Below are 19964 nucleotides of genomic sequence, written 5' to 3'. Positions count from 1 at the left end.
CATTATATGCAAAGATGGGCACAATAAAGGACAGCCTCTTGAGAAATTTGTATGCAGGTCAGGAAGCAACAGTTAGAACTGGACATGGAACAACAGACTGGTTCCAAATAGGAAAAGGAGTTCGTCAAGGCTGTATATTGTCACCCTGCTTATTTAACTTATATGCAAAGTACATCATGAGAAACGCTGGGCTGGAAGAAACACAAACTGGAATCAAGATTGCCGGGAGAAATATCAATAAACTCAGGTATGCAGATGACACCACCCTTATGGCAGAAAGTGAAGAGGAACTCGAAAGCCTTTTGATGAAAGTGAAAGTAGAGAGTGAAAAAGTTGGCTTAAAGCTCAACATTCAGAAAACAAAGATCATGGCATCTGGTCCCACCACTTCATGGGAAATAGATGGGGAAACAGTGGAAACAGTGTCAGACTTTATTTTTGTGGGCTCCAAAATCACTGCAGATGGTGACTGCAGCCATGAAATTAAAAGACGCTTACTCCTTGGAAGGAAAGTTATGACCAACCTAGACAGCATATTCAAAAACAGACATTACTTTGCCAACAAAGTTTCGCCGAATCAAGGCTATGGTTTTTCCTGTTGTCATGTATGGATGTGAGAGTTGGACTGTGAAGAAGGCTGAGCGCCGAAGAATTGATGCTTTTGAACTGTGGTGTTGGAGAAGACTCTTGAGAGTCCCTTGGACTGCAAGGAAATCCAACCAGTCCATTCTGAAGGAGATCAGCCCTGGGATTTCTTTGGAAGGAATGATGCTAAAGCTGAAACTCCAGTACTTTGGGCACCTCATGCGAAGAGTTGACCCATTGGAAAAGACTCTGATGCTGGGAGGGATTGGGGGCAAGAGGAGAAGGGGATGACAGAGGATGAGATGGCTGGATGGCATCACTGACTCGATGGACGTGAGTCTGAGTGAACTCCGGGAGTTGGTGATGGACAGGGAGGCCTGGCGTGCTGCGATTCATGGTGTCGCGAAGAGTCGGACACCACTGAGCGACTGAACTGAACTGAAACATAGAAACGAGAGCCTTTTCATCTTTGCACGTCTTGCGGAATCTCTAAAGGCTTTTTAAACGCTCTGTTCTGGACTTATTTCTATCTAAATCAGAGCCTCATTTGCAGACACTATTTAAGATCCTCATCCCTCTCAGTCTTAATTTTTTTTTTTTTTTTCCCCACTTTTCAGGTGGCGCTAGTGATTAAAAAAAAAAGAAAAAAAAGAACCCGCCTGCCAATGTAGGGGTCATAAGAGATGAGGGGTCGATCCCTGGGTTGGGAAGATCCCCTGAAGGAGGGCATGGCAACCCACTCCCACTCTCCTGGAAAATTCCATGGATAGAGGAGCTTGGCGGGCTACAGTCCAAAGGGTCGCAGAGTCGGACACGACTGAAGCGACTTAAGAGGCAACACACACTTAAGAACCTCGTTCCTCTCAGTGGGGACCACAGCAACTCACACTTCACTTTCGCTTCGTGGGCAGCTGCCTTAAGTGGCGCACCTCACAGAGCCCTCCATTCTCTAGCGCGCGGAAGTGCCGCAACACTCGCATCTCGCTAGTGGATTGGCCGAGACTCCTGCGCTGCGGTTTGAGCCCACAGTGGGCGCCCGAACCCGGCGCGCGGAGATGACGACATCAGCGCGCCGCTGCAGCGACTGCGAGAGACGGGGAGGGTTTCCGGGGCTACCGGCCTGACCGCCGAAAGCTGCTGTCATGGCGGCCACTCTATGGGCCTTCTTTTCCGTCCTCCTGCTGCTACTATCAAGGGATGCCCAGAGCTCGGAGGTGTCTGGGTCTACCTCCGACGGGTCAGGAGGGAGTGGGGTCGGCACTGGAGATCGCTTCAAGATTGAGGGGCGTGCGGTTGTTCCTGGAGTGAAACCCCAGGACTGGATCTCGGCGGCCCGAGTGCTGGTAGACGGAGAAGAGCATGTCGGCTTTCTGAAGTGAGCATCCTGAGGGCAGCGCGAAAGCAATTGGGATGGAAGCTGGAAGGGAATTCCCCCTGAGGGCGCTAGGTGTCAAAATCTGACGACGTCGCTGTCCGAGGGTGAAAGGGCGAGCACTGTTAGCGGTCTGTGCCGGGGGTACCTTGTCAGGCAGTCTGACGTTTTCCCCTTCCCGATCCTGTACCACAGAAATGAGGATGGCAGGTGCTCGTCCCAGGGCCAGAGCAGTGGCAACAGTTATCTTCAACTCCCTTTTAGCCCTGGATGGGAACGGCCACTTCTGGGCCCTGGGGACAGGTGGACCCTTTTTTTGTCTTTTGATGAATTCTTTCCTTTGCATCTCATCTGGTTTCCCTGGAATTTGGCCTCTTTTTGCACTTCATTTCAGTCTTTTGGTAGCTTCATGTTATGTAGAATGATGCTAAGCAAGTGGGAATTCTCAAAGCCCACAGGATTTCTAGTGATGACACAGACTGGAGGCTAATGTTGCTACTTCTAAAATTAATGGGCCCTGAAGTCCCTAATCAAAACACCTTTTTTTGCCTGGAAGTGGGATTGTTGTTCTTTTTTACACTTGAAGTTATCGAGGGATTTGCAACATCACTGTTGTCATTTATGTAAGACTCTACGGTGTTTATGCTCATCTGTCCTGTCTGGCAGTGAGTAGAAATAGGATTTGAGCCTATATTTAAAAGACGTGGTGAATTTATTAGCACTGCAGTTCTCTCAGCTTGCTTTTCAGATGTCTAGGCATAAGTGTAATATGATGTTTTAAATCTTTCAATTGCTGCTTGGAAAGTGAAACTTTGAACTGAAAGTATTTGGTGAAGTGTTCCTCTGATGGGTTTGTTTACTAACAAGTGGTATCTGAAAACAAGACAATTTAATTCTAAATCTGTTTTGTAAATATTCAGAGTCTCCGGGTGCCTTTGAATGAGAATTTCAAACTCAAATTAATAAACAATGAAGAGAAGCTTACTATCATTTTTAAAGTGCTGTTTATCATTAAAAATCTGGCATTAGGCCATTCTTGAAGTTTTACCCTAATAAATGATCTTTTAATAATAAAAATCTCATTAAGCTTTAGAAAATTAGCCATGATTAACCATTTGATCTCTCTTCTGCCATATACAGTTTTTAAAATAAGCATTATTTTTATTGAAAATAATTTCTGCTTTGTTTATTGAAGAAAATATAAATAGAATAGAGATAGCAAGCCTTAACATTTTATTGTATCTTTTGGGAATTATATGACATTTTTAATACTAATATACAATATACAGTGCTTTGTAACTTGCTTTTCTTCATTTAATATTTTGTGAGCAGCTTCTGGTGCCATTTCATGTTCTTTCGTTTATATGTAGAAAGGTTGAGAATTAATATGAGGGGCTTATTGTGATAACCATTTTGGAAGAGGTATAGGTAATTTGTCCTGTACCTGTTACACATAACTAGCATGCAATTTTGACTGTGTTTATGCTTGTTGGAGGTGACTTGAGACTTTACTAAATGAAGATTGGGGGAGTTTCAATTGAAGACTACCCATGCCACTTCTTGCTCTCATCACTGTGTACGTGAACTTAATTTATCTTGTCCTCTGTTTGGGGGCATTTAGATAGTTTTCCGGAGAAGGCAATGGCACCCCACTCCAGTACTCTTGCCTGGAAAATCCCATGGACAGAGGAGCCTGGAAGGCTGCAGTTCATGGGGTCGCTGAGGGTCGGACACGACTGAGCGACTTCACTTTGACTTTTCACTTTCATGCACTGGAGAAGGAAATGGCAACCCACTCCAGTGTTCTTGCCTGGAGAATCCCAGGGACGGGGGAGCCTGGTGGGCTGCCATCTATGGGGTCGCACAGAGTCAGACATTACTGAAGCGACTTAGCAGCAGCAGCAGCAGATAGTTTTCAGCTTTTTGAAATTATGTGCTATGTTTTATGTAAGATTATATACTGTAACTTTTTTGAACTGTTTATTATGGAAAACTTCAGACATATGCTAAAATAAACAATAACTTAGGAACACATCACAATTTACTGTTTGATTTCATATCTGCTATCTGCCCCTCTTTACTTTCTTTCTGGAATATTTTAATGTGATCTTAAACATAATATAATTTCACTTGTAAAAACACTGTTATGTATCTCTGAAAGATAAGGGCTTTAAAAAACCCACAGTACCGTTATTTGTTTCACTAAATAATAATAGTGTCATTTAGTACCCAGTCCATTTTTATGTTTCCACACTTACTTCAGAAATACTTTTAATGTGCTTGTTCTTTCAAATCAGAGTCCAGCAAGGTCTGTGTATTGCAGAGTACATTTTAAAAACCAGGTTTTAAGTTTTCATTGTAAAATGTGTATGTTATCTTTTAAAGTAAACTGTTTACCCTAGGATGAAAAATATATTTGCTTTTTATTTATGCCATTAGTTCTGCTATTATTTATGTTGCACAGGAATTAATTGAATTCTCTTTTTTTCTGGACCTAGAAAAAAATTTTGAAATTCATTCATTTAGGGTCCCATCAAGAAACTGAATAATTAGAATAATTCAAGGAAAGTTTAATGAAAGGATTAACCAGGGTAGTCATGGTGTAAGGAAACAATCAGATTAAGCAGTACTCCAAAGTTTACAACTTCAAGGCTATTGTCATCTCTAAGCCTGAATGGAGGCTAGGAAATAAAGGTTATTGGAATCTAGAAAAGAGCAAAGAACAGCCTAGAGAGGAGCTGGATCCCTTGCCAAAGCCAGTTAGGGGTCCTTGCATGGAAAGAGCTGGGAGGAAGGTATACTAAGCTCGTTTTCTTCCTTTCCTGCTGTTGGGAGAGAAGGGTGGAGAATGATCTGAGGGAAAATAGAAGACATCCAGCCCAGAAATAAGTTAACTTGATGTTTATATTTCAACTCTATTTCAGTTTAGCGTGTTCTTTGAAATAGTATGGAACTTTTTCCCCTTACTTTTTAGTAAACATGTGGATGTAACAGAATCATTCCTTTAACTGTGAAAGAGCCTAATGATTTAAGGAACATTATTTTAACATTATTATGAGACTGGCAATTCTTTGATAAAGTCAGTCCTTTTAGAATCTTTGTTCTCCTGAATCATAAACTTTTTTCCCATCAGAATGGCAGTTTCTCATTAGCAAAACAAATTAATTTTGGTCTGTGAACCTGAAATGACTAGTTCTGGATGGGGTAGTTTTCTTAGTCTAGAAGGTTTAGAAGAAATCAGTAAGGCAAAAGTGGATGGTTTTAACTCACATAAACATTTTAAACTTATACATAGCCAAAAAGAAGTAACTAAAATAGATGGGAACTATTTGAAACAAGTGGAACAAGCAGTATTTAATTACCTTTTTTTTTTTTGGTAAAAAAGTAAAAATGAAAACAAAATACAAATTAAAACTAGGGGAAAAAGCCATTTTTAATTAAATTATTGGAGGGGTTTGGCAAAATTGGAACCCCAGTATTGTAGGAATAACATATTCATTCCCTTGAATAAAGACATGACTTTAGAGTTGGACCTGTACCGCTGTCACCTCTCATCTCTATCCTGCAGAAGGAATAGAAGTGCTTTCTGTGTCAGGGCTCTCTGTGGAATGGTCTGGGGCATTTTCATTACCCATGCAGTGTAATCATGGAAGCTGAAATGTGGAACAACTCTCACCAGTTTGGGTTTGTTTTGTTTTGCTAAATACTGTGTCATTTTGGGGGGTATTGGTTTGGGAGTTAACTGATGATTTAAAACAAGGAAATAAACTGTTGATCATAAATGACTAAATAATGATAATTTCATTTTTCCAGGACGGATGGGAGTTTTGTGGTTCATGATATACCTTCTGGATCTTATGTAGTGGAAGTTATTTCTCCAGCTTACAGGTTTGATCCTGTCCGAGTGGATATCACTTCAAAAGGCAAAATGAGGTAAGGACAGCTGATTTAATTTTTACCAAAGGCTAGGCTCCTGAATACCTCATTATATATTCCTTTCAGAGTTTATAGTTAAGGTTGAAAGGATTCTTATTTAAACTGCATGTATTCCTTAAAACATTTAAAGCATCCTTATATTGTTCTAATTTGAGCATTGATAATATTGTACAGTTGAACTTTCTCCTGCTCTGCCTTAATATTTATTTTAAAACTCCTGATATATATAGAGAAGAGGTAAGATTACTTACTATAGGAGCAAAAGCACTGTGAAAGTTTTAATTGAAATGCGATTATTAAAGTTGGAAATAATTTAACTTTTCTAAGTTGAAAATATTTATCATTTGTTTTTCATTGGGATATTTTGATAATTTCATGGAGTTTATTTCAAAATGAGGATCATAATGAGAAAAAGTATAGTATTCGAGGCTGGAAGACAGGAAAAAGTTTTAGAATTTCCAAGTAGATGAACACATGCTTTGAAGTTGAGTGAAAATTTTGGACTAATTCAGGCTCTAATTCTGGAATACCACAGACCCCTTTCAACTCGGAATCAGTTGTGTAGATGTCCACAGTGTTCAGATTTAGCCTTCTGCTATTATAAGCCCAGTTGATTATTTGTTATTAGTCTCGTGCCAATAGTGCTCTCTTTGGTGTAATCTGACCAGGAGGTATAGGAAGCCATTTTCTTGCTTGCTTGTTTGCTTTATTGAGCTGTAATTGACAAGTACCAAACAATTTAAAATGGTAATATCTCTTCTTTGTTTGAGCTATCACAAAATTACTTCGTGTTGCCATAATAAATCTTTCCAGGTAGCTCAGTGGTAAAGAATCTGCCTGCCGATGCAGGAGACTCAGGAGTCTCGGGTTCAATCCCGGGTTGGGAAGATCCCCTGGAGAGGAAATGGTGACTCAATCCAGTATTCTTACCCTGGAAAATCCCATGGACAGAGGAGCCTAACGGTTTGCAGTCCACAGGATTGCAAAGAGTCTGACAAACTGAGCAATTAAGCATGCATGCAGTAATTAAGAAGAGGTCACGCAAAGGCAAAAATAATTTGGGGGTTAGAGGAACTGTCGGAGAAGGCAATGGCACCCCCTCCAGTACTCTTGTCTGGAAAATCCCATGGACAGAGCAGCCTGGTAGGCTGCAGTCCATGGGGTCGCTAAGAGTCGGACATGACTGAGTGACTTCACTTTCACTTTTCACTTTCATGCGTTAGAGAAGGAAATGGCAACCCACTCCAGTGTTCTTGCCTGGAGAATCCCAGGGACGGGGGAGCCTGGTGGGCTTCCATCTGTAGGGTCGCACAGAGTTGGACACAACTGAAGCGACTTAGTAGTAGTAGTAGCAGTAGAAGTAGAGGAACTGTATTTTATTACTGACCTTTTCTTCACATGCCTAGCATATTTAGGTTGATTTGTGGAGACCTTAGATTGAGTTGATATAAGAGAGGTGTTTAGTTTGTACCATAATATTTATATTTGAGTTAACGTTTACTCCTAAAATACTTTCCTTCTTCCTTTACTTTTTTTTGATTATTGAACATTTTTAAAGTATAATATGTAAATATGCTGTAATTAAAATAGTCATATGTTGAGCTTTGTATCATACATCCTTTATATCAGCTGTATATTAGTTCATTGATGTCAGCTCCGATAATGGATAGGTAGAGTTTTCTTTTTCCTCTTTTAGCATGTGTTGAACACAGTTATTCTGTGTAATTTAAATTCTTAGTTTTATTATGAAACCAATAATGCTATGCTATTGGTATGCTATGCTATGAAACGCAATGCTATGAAAAATAATTCTTTAGAAACAAATTACTTTCTCATATATTTTTGAAGTTAAATTGTTGTCTTAGAATACTTTGTCCAGATTCTAATATCACTTGCTATTGGCTACTCAGACTAAGGGTAAAACTTGACTAATATCCTGCAAATATATTTATAAATATTTTGGGGGTAATAAATGGATTGTTTCAAAGTAATTGAACCTTATTAGCTATTGACTTTCTCATGTCTTTTTAGAGGCATAAAATTTTAAAAATATATATTTATATATAAAACTAGTATGTTAATATCTAAATTGTAAAGAACATATCATGACTTTTTATATACTTTAGGATTGCAAGTGTGGACATGGAGGGGGGTTAGTAGATTTACCATATGCACTTTATATAAGTTTGAGAGTCTTTAAAAAATACTGAAAATACTGCGAATTCCCTGGGGTTCAGTAGTGGGGACTCTGCACTTTAATTGCAGTGAGCCTGGGTTCAACCCTCATTGGGGAATTAAACTATAAGCCAAGTGGCCAGACCAAACAAACAAAAAACTGAATACTGGAGGGAATGAGAGTTGTTAAAACAGGATATTTGTTGATTAAAAACTGTAATTTATTTTTATTTATTCTTTTTACTTTGAATTTTGATTAAAGCTGTTGTTCAGTTGCTAAGTCATGTCTGACTCTCTGCGACCCCATGGAATGTGGCATGCCACATTTCCCTGTCCTTCACTATCTCCTGGAGTTTGCTCAAATTGTTGTCCATTGAGTCAGTGATGCCATCCAACCATCTCATCCTCTGTTGCTCCCAACTCTTGCCTTCAGTTTTTCGCAGCATCAGGGTCTTTCCTAATGAGTCAGCTTTTCACGTCAGATGGCCTAAGTATTGGAGCTTCAGCTTCAGCACCAGTCCTTCCAATGAATATTCAGGGTTGATTTCCTTTAGGGTTGACTGATTTGATCTCCTTGCTGTCCAAGGAGTCTTCTCTAGCACCACAGTTCGAAAGCATCAGTTCTTAGGAGCTCAGCCTTCCTTATGGTCCAGCTCACACATCCATTTATGACTACTGCAAAAACCATAGCTTTGACTATATAGACCTTTGTCCACAAAATGATATCTCTGCTTTTTAGTACGCTGTGTAGATTTGTCATAGCTTTTTTCCCAAGGAGCAAGCATCTTTCCATTTTGTGGCTACAGTCACCATCCTCAGTGATTTTGGAGCCCAAGAAAATAAAATCTGCCACTGTTTCCATTTTTTCTCCATCTGTTTGCCATTAAGTGATGGAACTGGATGCCATGATCTTAGTTTTTTGAATGTTGAGTTTTAAGCCAGCTTTTTCACTCTCCTCTTTCACCTTTATCAAGAGGCTCCATTAGAGTGGTATCATCTGCATATCTGAGGTTGTTGATATTTCTCTGGGCAATCTTGATTCCTGCTTGTGCTTCATCCAGCCCATCATTTTGCATGATATTCTCTGCATATAAATTCAATAAGTAGGGTGACATGCAGCCTTGATGTGTTCTTTTCCCAATTTTGAACCAGTCCGTTGTTCCATGTCCAGTTCTAACTGTTGCTTCTTGGCCTGCATACAGTTTTCTCAGGAGGCAGGTCAGGTGATGTGGTATTCCCATCTGTTTGATAAGTTTCCACAGTTTGTTGTGATCCACACAGGCTTTTGCATAGTCAGTGATACAGAAGTAGATTTTTTCTGGAACTCTCTTGCTTTTTCTATGATCGAATGGATGTTGGCAATTTGATCTGTGGTTCCTCTGCCTTTTCTAAATCCAGCTTGTACACCTGGAAGTTCTCAGTTCAGGTGCTATTAAAGCCTAGCTTGAAGGTTTTGAGCCTTACTAGCGTGTGAAACGGAGGTGATGGCACCCCACTCCAGTACTCTTGCCTGGAAAATCCCATGGATGGACGAGCCTGGTGGGCTGCAGTCTTTGGGGTCTCAAAGAGTCGGACACGGCTGAGCGACGTCACTTTTCACTTTTCACTTTCATGCATTGGAGAAGGATATGGCAACCCACTCCAGTGTTCTTGCCTGGAGAATCCCAGGGACAGGGGAGCCTGGTGGGCTGCCGTCTATGGGGTCGCACAGAGTCGGACACAACTGAAGCGACTCAGCAGCAGCAGCAGCAGCAGCAGCGTGTGAAATGAGTGCAGTTTTATGGTAGTTTGAACATTATTTGGCATTGCCTTTCTTTGGGATTGGAATGAAAACTGACCTTTTCCCGTCCTGTGGCCACCACTGAGTTTTCCAAATTTGCTGGCATATTGAGTGCAGCACTTTCACAGCATCATTTTTAAGGATTTGAAATAGCTCAACTGGAATTCTATCACCTCCACTAGCTTTGTTTGGAGGGATGCTTCCTAAGGCCCACTTGACTTTGCATTCCAGGATGTCTGGCTCTAGGTGCATGATGGTTATCTGGGTCATATAAGACCTTTTTTGTATAGTTTTGTGTATTTTTGCCACCTCTTCTTAATATCTTCTGCTTCTGTTAGGTCCTTGCCATTTCTGTCCTTTATTGTGCCCATCTTTGCGTGAAATGTTCCCTTAGTTATCTCCAGTTTTCTTGGAGAGTCTTTCCCATTGTATTGTTTTTCTCTATTTCCTTGCATCGTTCTCTTAAGAAGACTTTATTATCTCGCCTTGCGATTCTCTGAAACTCTGCATTCAGTTGGGTGTATCTTTTCCTCTTTTGAATAAAGTAGTCTAAGCAGTTAGAAATATTTTCCTAAAATACAAACTTTTATTCGCCTTTTCACCTTGGATAAAGAGTACTGCCTGCTTTAACTTTTAAGGACTGGTTGCAGCAGTGGGATTCATATTTGCAGATTTATTCCTGTTGATTGGATACTTGAAGCATAACTTAAAAAAAAAAGGCCCTTATCAGTTTAATCATTGTGGGGTGGGCAACAGTAGAGAACAAAGAAGGACTTATATAAGATACTAATAGTCTTGACCAGTGTTTTGTAAGTATGCATGATAAATTAGTTTCAAATAAATGGGACTTCCATTTCTGACATTTTGGCCAAATGAAAAATTTTAGAAATGCTGGATAAAACATGATAAAAATTTCCTTTTAAATGTATAACTGCCCCAAAAGTAAGGGAACTCCCCAGAGAATAAACTGCTTTCCCACCTGGGGGATTTATTCTCTCACCAAAAGGCTTAGATTTTATTAGCAGTTTGTAGATGGAAGGCAGGCTTTGGGCATGCTAGGAGTCAGTCAGACTAGAGACTTGTTCCCTCCTCGACCCTTGGCCTGAGATCCAAGAGATCAGATTCCCAACTTGGCCCTGGCTTTTGGAGGGAAAAATCTATCCTGAAAATTGATAGTCATACCCTCATTTAAATTTGGGATATGTACTTATTACTTCCTGCATGATCCAAAAAATTCCATTCTGAAAAATTAATAAGATGGTCCCTGGTCATGATCCTGGACTCCTGGCAGAGACAAGTGCATAACCTCTCTGGAGGCAGATACTCTCTGTCCACACCCACACATAAGTAAAGTCTACTTATAAAAAATACCCAAGAAAACAATGTCCATGGAGTCAGCAGATGAATCAGACCTCTGATAACTCTAATTTTATTTGTTTATTTTTGGCTGCGCTGTGGCTTTGTTGTTCTGCGGGCTTTTCTCCAGTTGCAGCAGACGGGCTACTCTCTAGTTGTGGCATGAGGGCTTCTCACTGCGTGGATTCTCCTGTTGTGGAGCGCCACCTCTAGGGCTCCAGGGCTTCGTTAATTGCGCCTCCTGGGCTCTAGAGCACAAGTTCAGTGGTTGTGGCACTCGGGCTTAGTTGCTATATGGCATGTGGGATCTTCCCATATCAGGGATGGTACTCATGTCTCCTGTATTGGCAGGTAGAATCTTCACACTGAGCCACCAGGGAAGCCCTGAGAACTCTAGATAGTATAACTATTGGATATAGACTATATAAAATGGTTTAAAGTATATTTAAAATGCTTTAAACAAAAATACTTATTGCCATAATACCAAAATAGACCATAGATAATACCAAATAGACCATATGAAAAAAAAAATTGAAATTTTGCTTTGGAATATAAAACTCAATGGATGTGCTGAGCAACTGAACAGAAGTTTGATAAGTTGGAGGACAGATCAGAAAAATTAGCCAGAAATCAATACAGATGAAGGAAAGGACTCTGAATGTGAGAGTTTAACAAGATGTGGAGTAAAGAATGAAAAAGGGCTACCCTGATGGCTCCGTGGTAAAGAATCTACCTGCCAATGCAGGAGACATGGGTTTGATCCCTCATCCAAGAAAATCCCACATGCCATGGAGCGACTAAGCTCTTGCTCCACAATTATTGAGCCTGTGCTCTAGAGCCCAGGACCCGCAGTTAATGAAGCCCTCCAGCCCTAGAGCCGGTGCTCCGCAACAAGAGAAGCCACTGTAATGAGAAGCCTGCTCAGCAATGAAGACCCAGCACAGGCTCCCCTGCCCTCTCTGTCCGCCCCCCCATAAAAGAATGAAATGATCTAACACTTGTCTAATAGAAGCTCCAAAAGGAAACGATAAGAGGAAGGGGGGAAACAATTTTTAAAAAGTACACTGAAATATGTGTGGACATGGGTGATTAAAATGCATAGCATGTCTGGTAAAAATGTAATGTTAACACCTATGACACTGTTGCAGGACTTTCTTGAATCATGTTTTTCTTGCAAAATACCCTTTGCAATTAGGTATACCCCATAATGCATATCTCAGACAACCAAAAAATTCTAACATTTTTATATATTTATAGCAAAATAAGTTTATTATTAAATAAAATCAAAGAGCTTTAGAGCTGGAAGAATTCCAGAAGAACTTCTGGTATAACCAGAAACATTAAGAACTTAAGACTTGCAAGCCTAGGTATTAACAGATCTGTAACTAGAAACTAGGTCTCTTGATTCCAAATCTAGTTTCTTCTCTACATTTGCTAAGTATTTTAGACATATAGATGAAGCTACTTTGATCAGATTTTCAAGATCAAAAATTAAAATGCCAAAGCATTCTGGAAAAAGCTAAAGGTAATTAAGGCATTGCCAATATATTATAAGCAGTTCTTTTAACTAGTAATGCTTGTAATAGGATTACTGATGCTTTTTTCATGTTGCTTTATCAGAGCGAGATACGTGAATTACATCAAAACATCAGAAGTGGTCAGACTGCCCTATCCTCTCCAAATGAAATCTTCAGGCCCACCTTCTTACTTTATTAAAAGGGAGTCTTGGGGCTGGACAGACTTTCTGATGAACCCAATGGTATGTATCAGGCTATACTAAAGTACCTTTACTAATCTCTAATTTGCTTATAGGCAATTGAAAAATCCTAACCCTGTGATAGGAAAGCTGGGGTCAGATTGTTGGATGAAAGGATTATTGTGACTAGTTTATGAATTTCAAGAAAATAATAGCTTTGGAACTACATAATGAAAAAAATAGTATCAAGAATGGCATGGTAGATTTGACATAGAAATGTGCAGCAGAAATTAGATAAATAGTTATGTTTAAAATTCACACAGAATGAGTATGTGGTAAATCTCCACAGGGTTGCAGAGAGTCAGATCCGACTGAGCAACTAAACACACACACAGTCATGTGATAAGTCACACATGTAATAAGTCATGTGATAAGTCACATGTATGGTAAGTCACACATGTATGGAGTTAGCTCTCCTTCATACTACATGCATATTAGACCATTGATGAATGTGCCATCACTTAATAAATTGCCCTCTTGATGGGACATGTACTTTTTTTTCTCTCTCTCTCTTTTGAATATGGAATGATCAGAAAAATTATTCTGTGGTCATCTAAGTACTTGGTATTTTCATGAAATGATATTACGGTATCCACTAATATAAAATTCTAATAGCATGATTCTTCAGAAAAAAGTTAACTTTTTTTTTCTTTGCTGTTTTTTGAAACTTAAATTATTACCTTAGAATTATCTAAGTGTTAATCATATTTCTTGATGATAGCTATTTAGATCACAAATAGGGATGTTTCAGGCTGTACATCCTTTGAGAGGAATAAATTAGTACCTGGAATCTGCAGTTAGGCCTGAGGAAGCAGGAGGGTAGAGTGGATGGATGAAATCAGTAGTGAGACTCCAAAGCTAATTGAGAAATATCTTCCATGTTCTCATTTCTGAAATTTCCATGGGAACGTATGCAGTGTGAGAAGATCCTAGGTCATTTTTTAAAACTTGTCTGCTATAGTTGTTGCCTAGTAGTATATTGTCGGAGAAGGCAATGGCAGCCCACTCCAGTGTTCTTGCCTGGAGAATCCCAGGGACGGCGAACCTGGTGGGCTGCTGTCTATGGGATCGCACAGAGTCGGACAAGACTGAAGTGACTTGGCAGCAGCAGTAGTATATTGTACGTTAGAAGGGGGATATTTTGTTTTCTCCAAAAACCGCAAGTCATCTGGAAAAAGCTCAGCTGGTCATCACGATCACCAATCTCAGTGGCAGACTGCAGATTGAAGAAAGTGAACGAATAGTTCTGTTTGCAAACTGTTTGTGTTAAATAAAACTCTGAACTCTGCAAAATGATAGGTAGCACAGATATGAAGCAAGGTGTCTGTATAAAGTCCACACAAACTTATAGATAAAGCTCTAATGTTATAACAGTGCACCTTGATGTCAGCAGGCCTCATTCAATAGAATTGAAGTGGTGACTGCTAGTTTTATTCTATTTTGCAGTATTTAATTCCATCATTGTTTGTTAAGTTCAGATTTTGTACTACAGTTAAGTGGGGAAAACATTTTCTGAATGTTTTTTCTTTCATAGGTTATGATGATGGTTCTTCCATTATTGATATTTGTGCTTCTGCCCAAAGTGGTCAACACAAGTGATCCTGACATGAGGCGGGTAAGATGACTGAACCATGTTCTGATGCCTGGTCATCCATTGTGGCTGAATGGCTTGCATTTGTCCAGCTTTATCCTAATTCCCAAGCCAAATTCATCTATAGGTTGTGTTGATACAGTATTATATGTTTCTTGTATTTAACTGTTTCCATTGGACCAGATAAATTCAGTTGGATCTGTCTGATAAAAGCCTGGATCTCTTCATGTAGTTAAGACATTCTATTTAGTACTTGCCTCTTTGTGACTCACTTGTTAAATAGTTGAAATGCGTAATGATTCTGGTAAACCTAATCTAAATATTTCACTAAATGGTAGCTTCTTATAATCTACCTTTATTTTATAAAGTTCTTCAGAGTATATGCCTTTAGTTTATGTTCAGACACACAAAAGACATTTGGATAAACCACAGGAGAAAAATAGAATAGTGGTTTTCAAACTCTACCACAAGATCGTACTGTTTGGTGAGGGGGATAGGAGTTGCCAATAAGATGCTTCAAATTTAGTCCCACCATCTCATCTCTTTTAAATATTGGCTTCTGTATAAAATCTTCAGAATTGAAAAAGAAAAAGTTATCTATTCTTCACCCCAAACCATCAACATACATCTCCCAAATTCCAAGTTTTTCTGTTGTATTTAATATACTGATGTATTTACACCTATTGATTACTGAATAAATATTTATTATCAATTTTTAGGTTCTAGATACAGGGGATACAAAGATGGGTTATATGTCATCTCTGTTGTCAACAAGCCCAGTTAAATATAGGAAATAGAATGGATTTATAAAGCACTCTTCTTTCCATGTGTGTGTTTTAAATGGAAAAATAAGCTATCCATAAATAAAAATGTCTGCTGAGGTACTAGGTGATTAAGTTCTGTAAAGGCATATATCCCATGCTGGAATGGCAAAAAAAAAAACTTCATAAAAGAAGAACACTTTATGATGTTTCAAAATGTTTTATTGCTAAGTTTTGGCATCTTTGCCTCAGTGTTGGTTGGAAAGTGTACCTCCTGTATCCTTGTATCTTTTAAGGCAGTTAACTCTCTGTGGTATCAACAGAAGGAAGCATTAGAAGTCATACTGGGTTAAAAATTCATTTCTTGCAAAATGCTTTTCACATAGTATGCAGTGTAAAAAGTTGTTCATTTAAGAGCTTCAGAATTGAACAGATTCAAAAACAGAGTTGATGTATTTTTGCAGAGATTCAAAACCTGTTACTATATACATTTAATTCTTGATTACTAGGGGATGTTAATATAGGTGATTTATATTTATAATGTTTCTTTTCCTGGGCTTATTTAAAGCATTTTCTCCTTGAAAACTCATATATAAATTCTACCTTTGGAGAGAAAGCCCTAACTAATAATTGAATTAAAAACTCAATTTTAAATGATAGATAATAGGGTATTTCCTATTTTTTTCATGTCTGAACCAATACAATTATGAGTTCACTTTTGTAATGTCACATGAAATTCAAATGAAGCAGACATTAATATTGTCAAAAGTGGAACAGTACTTTGGAGATTGTTGGCCCAGTAAGGGGTAGGACAGAAACCTCAGAATAAAAGCACTATTTCCTTAGGTCCTGCGAGTGACGGTTAACATTTTAACATTTGTGTTGCTTGCTTTAGATGCTGTAACTGAGGTGACTCAAGTCATACAGTGTTCATAGATTTACTAAGGCCCTTAGGAATAAAGTCTTGGAAATACTATAGTTATCTTCAAACTTTTCTGATAGCTTGATATATAAAGATTGATATTCTAGATAAATGCATCTAGAAGAAGCATGAGTTTAAAAATACTTGTTAAAATAAAGTATTTTAATCAGAAAACAAAATAGGTGGCAGGAATATAATCACATTATGTCCATTATCAGAGAAAATCCCCTTTACAAAAACATAAATGGAATCAAACTCCAGGCAACACTTTTGAGCATTTACTGAGGTCAGAATGCTGAGTGATACAAGGGAGCATGAAACATGGTTTCGAAATGCTGTTGGGTGTGACATTACGTCATTGCTCAGAACCAGTACCTTTTTCGTTTCTCTCCTCCTTCCTTAATGGAAGTGTTAGTTGCTGGATGACTTGAAGGATCCCTGTGACTTTCATACCAATGTGCTTTGCCTTCCCACAGGAGATGGAGCAGTCAATGAATATGCTGAATTCCAACCACGAACTGCCTGATGTTTCTGAGTTCATGACAAGACTCTTCTCTTCAAAATCATCTGGCAAATCTAGCAGTGGCAGCAGTAAAACAGGCAAAAGTGGGGCTGGCAAAAGGAGGTAGTCAGGCAGGCCAGAGATGGCATTTGCACAAACGCAGTAACACTGGGTGACATCCATGTCCCGAGGGAAAGCCGTGTGAAGCAACTACTGTAAACTGAGTCATCCTGAAAGTTGATCTCTTACAACTGTCATGTGTGATAACTCTTCAGCACAGGTTTTGTATTTGGTACACAAGGAAACCCAGCTTTCATCCTTTGTCTGTATGAGGTCAACATTGATGTCACTGAATTAATTACAGTGTCCTATAGAAAATGACATTAATAAATTATATGAAGTACGATACATTATGTATATTAAAATAAGTCTTAATCCAGAGATAAAGTTATTTTGTCATTTTTTTTTCACTTTAATGTTTCCTTTAGTCCTTACGGTTTTCTTCTGTCTTTCATTATATGAGGCTTGAACTTAACCTTTCCTGTTTAAAAAGAGTGCTTAGTGTTTTTAGAACAGCATGCACCATGGGTTTCTGTGTAACTAGACTGTTTAAAATTCTTAGTCCTGCCCTGTAGTTTTAACATTCCCTGATATTTGAAGTAGAACCACATGTTCCTGATGTAGTTTTAATCTTTATTATTACAGCTGGTTTCAGAGTGTGGATGTATGAATTAGAGTGGATGTTATCAATCTTTAAATTCTGGTTACCATCTGTGGTTTCATTTTATAATTATTGAACATCAGCTTTATACTGTGATTCAAAGTAAGATACAGAGATGGATAATACCCAGTGCCTGTCTTCAATAGAGCTTATTATGTATGGAGGAAACACAAATAATGACAGAGAGTGAGTGGCCAGGGGAAAGAAGCAGAGGAGTAGGAGAGCCTTATAGAGTCTGAGGATGGAAAATCAATCTCACAGCTCCATGTTGTCATGTTGATAGTAGAGCAGAGGTCCTTACAAATCCTCTCATCTTCCCCATTATTGATTCTCAGCGGTATTGGAATATAAATTACTACTTTGCAGTTAGGAGTATCTCAAAACCTTTTTATTTCGATAAGTTATGGCAACTTTTCTTTTGGATCGTTTTAATTTAAAGAACTCTGATGCCACAGTATTGCTTCTAGTAGGGCTCCTGTCTTCTCCTGTTAAAGAACCCCCCTGTTGCTTTCTTAGGATTATTAAGTTTAAAAAAAAAAAAAAGGATTGGTTCTAAATTCTTATTTTCCTTCTTATAATAGGTACCATTGTTCATTAAAAAATTTTTTTAATTTATTCATTTATTTATTTTGGCTGTGCTGAGTCTTTGTTGGCCATTGTTCACTTTGAAATGAGGTATTTGAGTTTTCTTTTAAAAAAATAAGTTAAAAACAATTAAAAAAAAAAGAATCTCCTGGCTGTCCCGGTGTTAAGACTCTACTTCCACTGCAGGGGGCAGAGGTTCGATCCCTGGTTGGGGCTCTAAATCCTGCATGCCATGTGACTTGGCCAAAAAAAAAAAAAGAAGTTCTGATTCAGGACATTTTAAAAACTGTATCTCTGATTACATTACGTACACTAAAGTTACCACACTAGTTAAGCTATGAATAAATAAGGTGAATAAACTGGTTAATGGTAGAACTAGGTCTTTTAAAATAATTATTTATTGAAATAGCTAAAATATCAGAGCATGAATTGAGTTAAAGTTGCAGTTCAAAAGAGTCAGAATATAGTAAGAGTCATAGTTGTTTGGCCAGAAATTATGTTCAAAAGTTTGAAAATTTGGGTTGTCAGAATTTGCACATGGACTATGTGATAAGCTAGAAATTAGAAAGCACTTCCATGCTAATTTTAAAAGTATATGTGATTATTTTACATAGATTTTAACACAGTCTGAACATAATATATATACCCCTTATCATATTACAGAATGTTACTGCATTGGTTGTATATGAAACTTTTATGTTTGCACAGACCCTTCATCAAATACTTAGTGTGCTTACAGGTGCAGAAATGATGGTATATTAGACAATATGGAGTTGAGTGCAAAGAGCCTCTGTTGAGTTGCTCACTTGCTTTGTGGCTTTGGGCAAGTCAGATTCCCACTTTGAACCATCTCTTGTCCTGTTCATTGTTGTGTTTCCAACATTGAGCATGCAGACACATAATAAATGTTTGTTGAATGAATAAATGGGCCTCAAGTTTCCTCATCTGTAAAACTGAGAGATTTGGATTAGACCTGTAAATTCCTTTTCAGACCCAAAATTCCAATATAATTTTAACCCAGTTCTTATTATTTCTTACCCTGAAGAACTGTATGATTTGTGCCAACTTTTTCTCTTTTTACTTCCCTGGGTTCTTTTTGCTATTTCCCACATGGAGACACAGTATGTTTCTCTTTTTTAAAAGTATTTCTTAGATTCAGTTTACATTTATCTCCTTTTAAATATAACCTGTGTGGTTAAAAATTTTTCACTTCTGCTAAATTAAACCTGAGTAGCAGCTTTGTGCAAAACAGATCTTAGTTGCCCATTCTTGTCAGGAAGTTCTGAGTACCTGGGATGTATCAATAGCTCCCAGATTTTCAGTTTTTTAGGGAGTCAAAACCTCAGGACTCATCTCGAGTCTGGTTAACATTTTGAAAAAATTAGGTATTTTACCTAACGTGCCCAAAGTAGTAAAGTATGTAATCATTTTGTTCTTATGTTACCTCTGACAGGAGAGAAGAAGCAACCATTCAGTGTACTTTTCAGTAACTGGAATGATTTCAAGGTCCCGAAGAGGTCAATAATAATAAAGGAGACCTTTTTCATTTAAGTAGTTACTCAAACTTTGAGAAAGTTTGGGGTTTTTTTGTGTGTGTGTCTTCAACTAAAAAAAATCTATTGAAAGTATTTTTATTAAATAGCCTAAAGAAAAAACTAAAACAACTGTTTTCATTTTTAAAAATTGCCTTCCAGGTCACATAGTCACATTTTTGCATGGTTATGATCAACTGTTTAAAAATTGGGCAAAAAGTCATCTTTTAGGATGGCTTGTATATGCATTTTGTATTTTAACCCAATAAAATTCTGTTAAGCACTAACTTCAGAGAACACAATAGAAACTGGTGACCCAGTCTTTTAGTGCTATTCAAAGAGCACGTCGAGGCAGGACCTAGTTGTGCTCTCCTTTCAGCATTTTAGGTG

The 19964-nt window shown here is 38.3% G+C and overlaps 1 protein-coding gene across 1 annotated transcript; it reads left to right on the top strand.

Annotated features, from left to right (window-relative positions):
• The first annotated feature begins 1676 nt into the window (after positions 1-1676).
• Positions 1677-18303, top strand: EMC7 (ER membrane protein complex subunit 7). The gene is made up of 5 exons (XM_005892482.3): positions 1677-1960; positions 5771-5890; positions 12825-12963; positions 14495-14575; positions 16711-18303. Exons 1-5 carry the CDS (start codon positions 1728-1730, stop codon positions 16861-16863), a joined length of 726 nt encoding a protein of 241 aa, XP_005892544.2. The 5' UTR covers positions 1677-1727; the 3' UTR covers positions 16864-18303.
• Positions 18304-19964: the final 1661 nt, after the last annotated feature.

Source organism: Bos mutus, chromosome 10 (assembly GCF_027580195.1).
Source record: "Bos mutus isolate GX-2022 chromosome 10, NWIPB_WYAK_1.1, whole genome shotgun sequence".
NCBI classification, from domain to species: Eukaryota; Metazoa; Chordata; class Mammalia; order Artiodactyla; family Bovidae; genus Bos; species Bos mutus.
The sequence above is the reverse complement of the archived record's forward strand: the minus strand, read 5'-3'. Positions and strand labels throughout refer to the sequence as shown.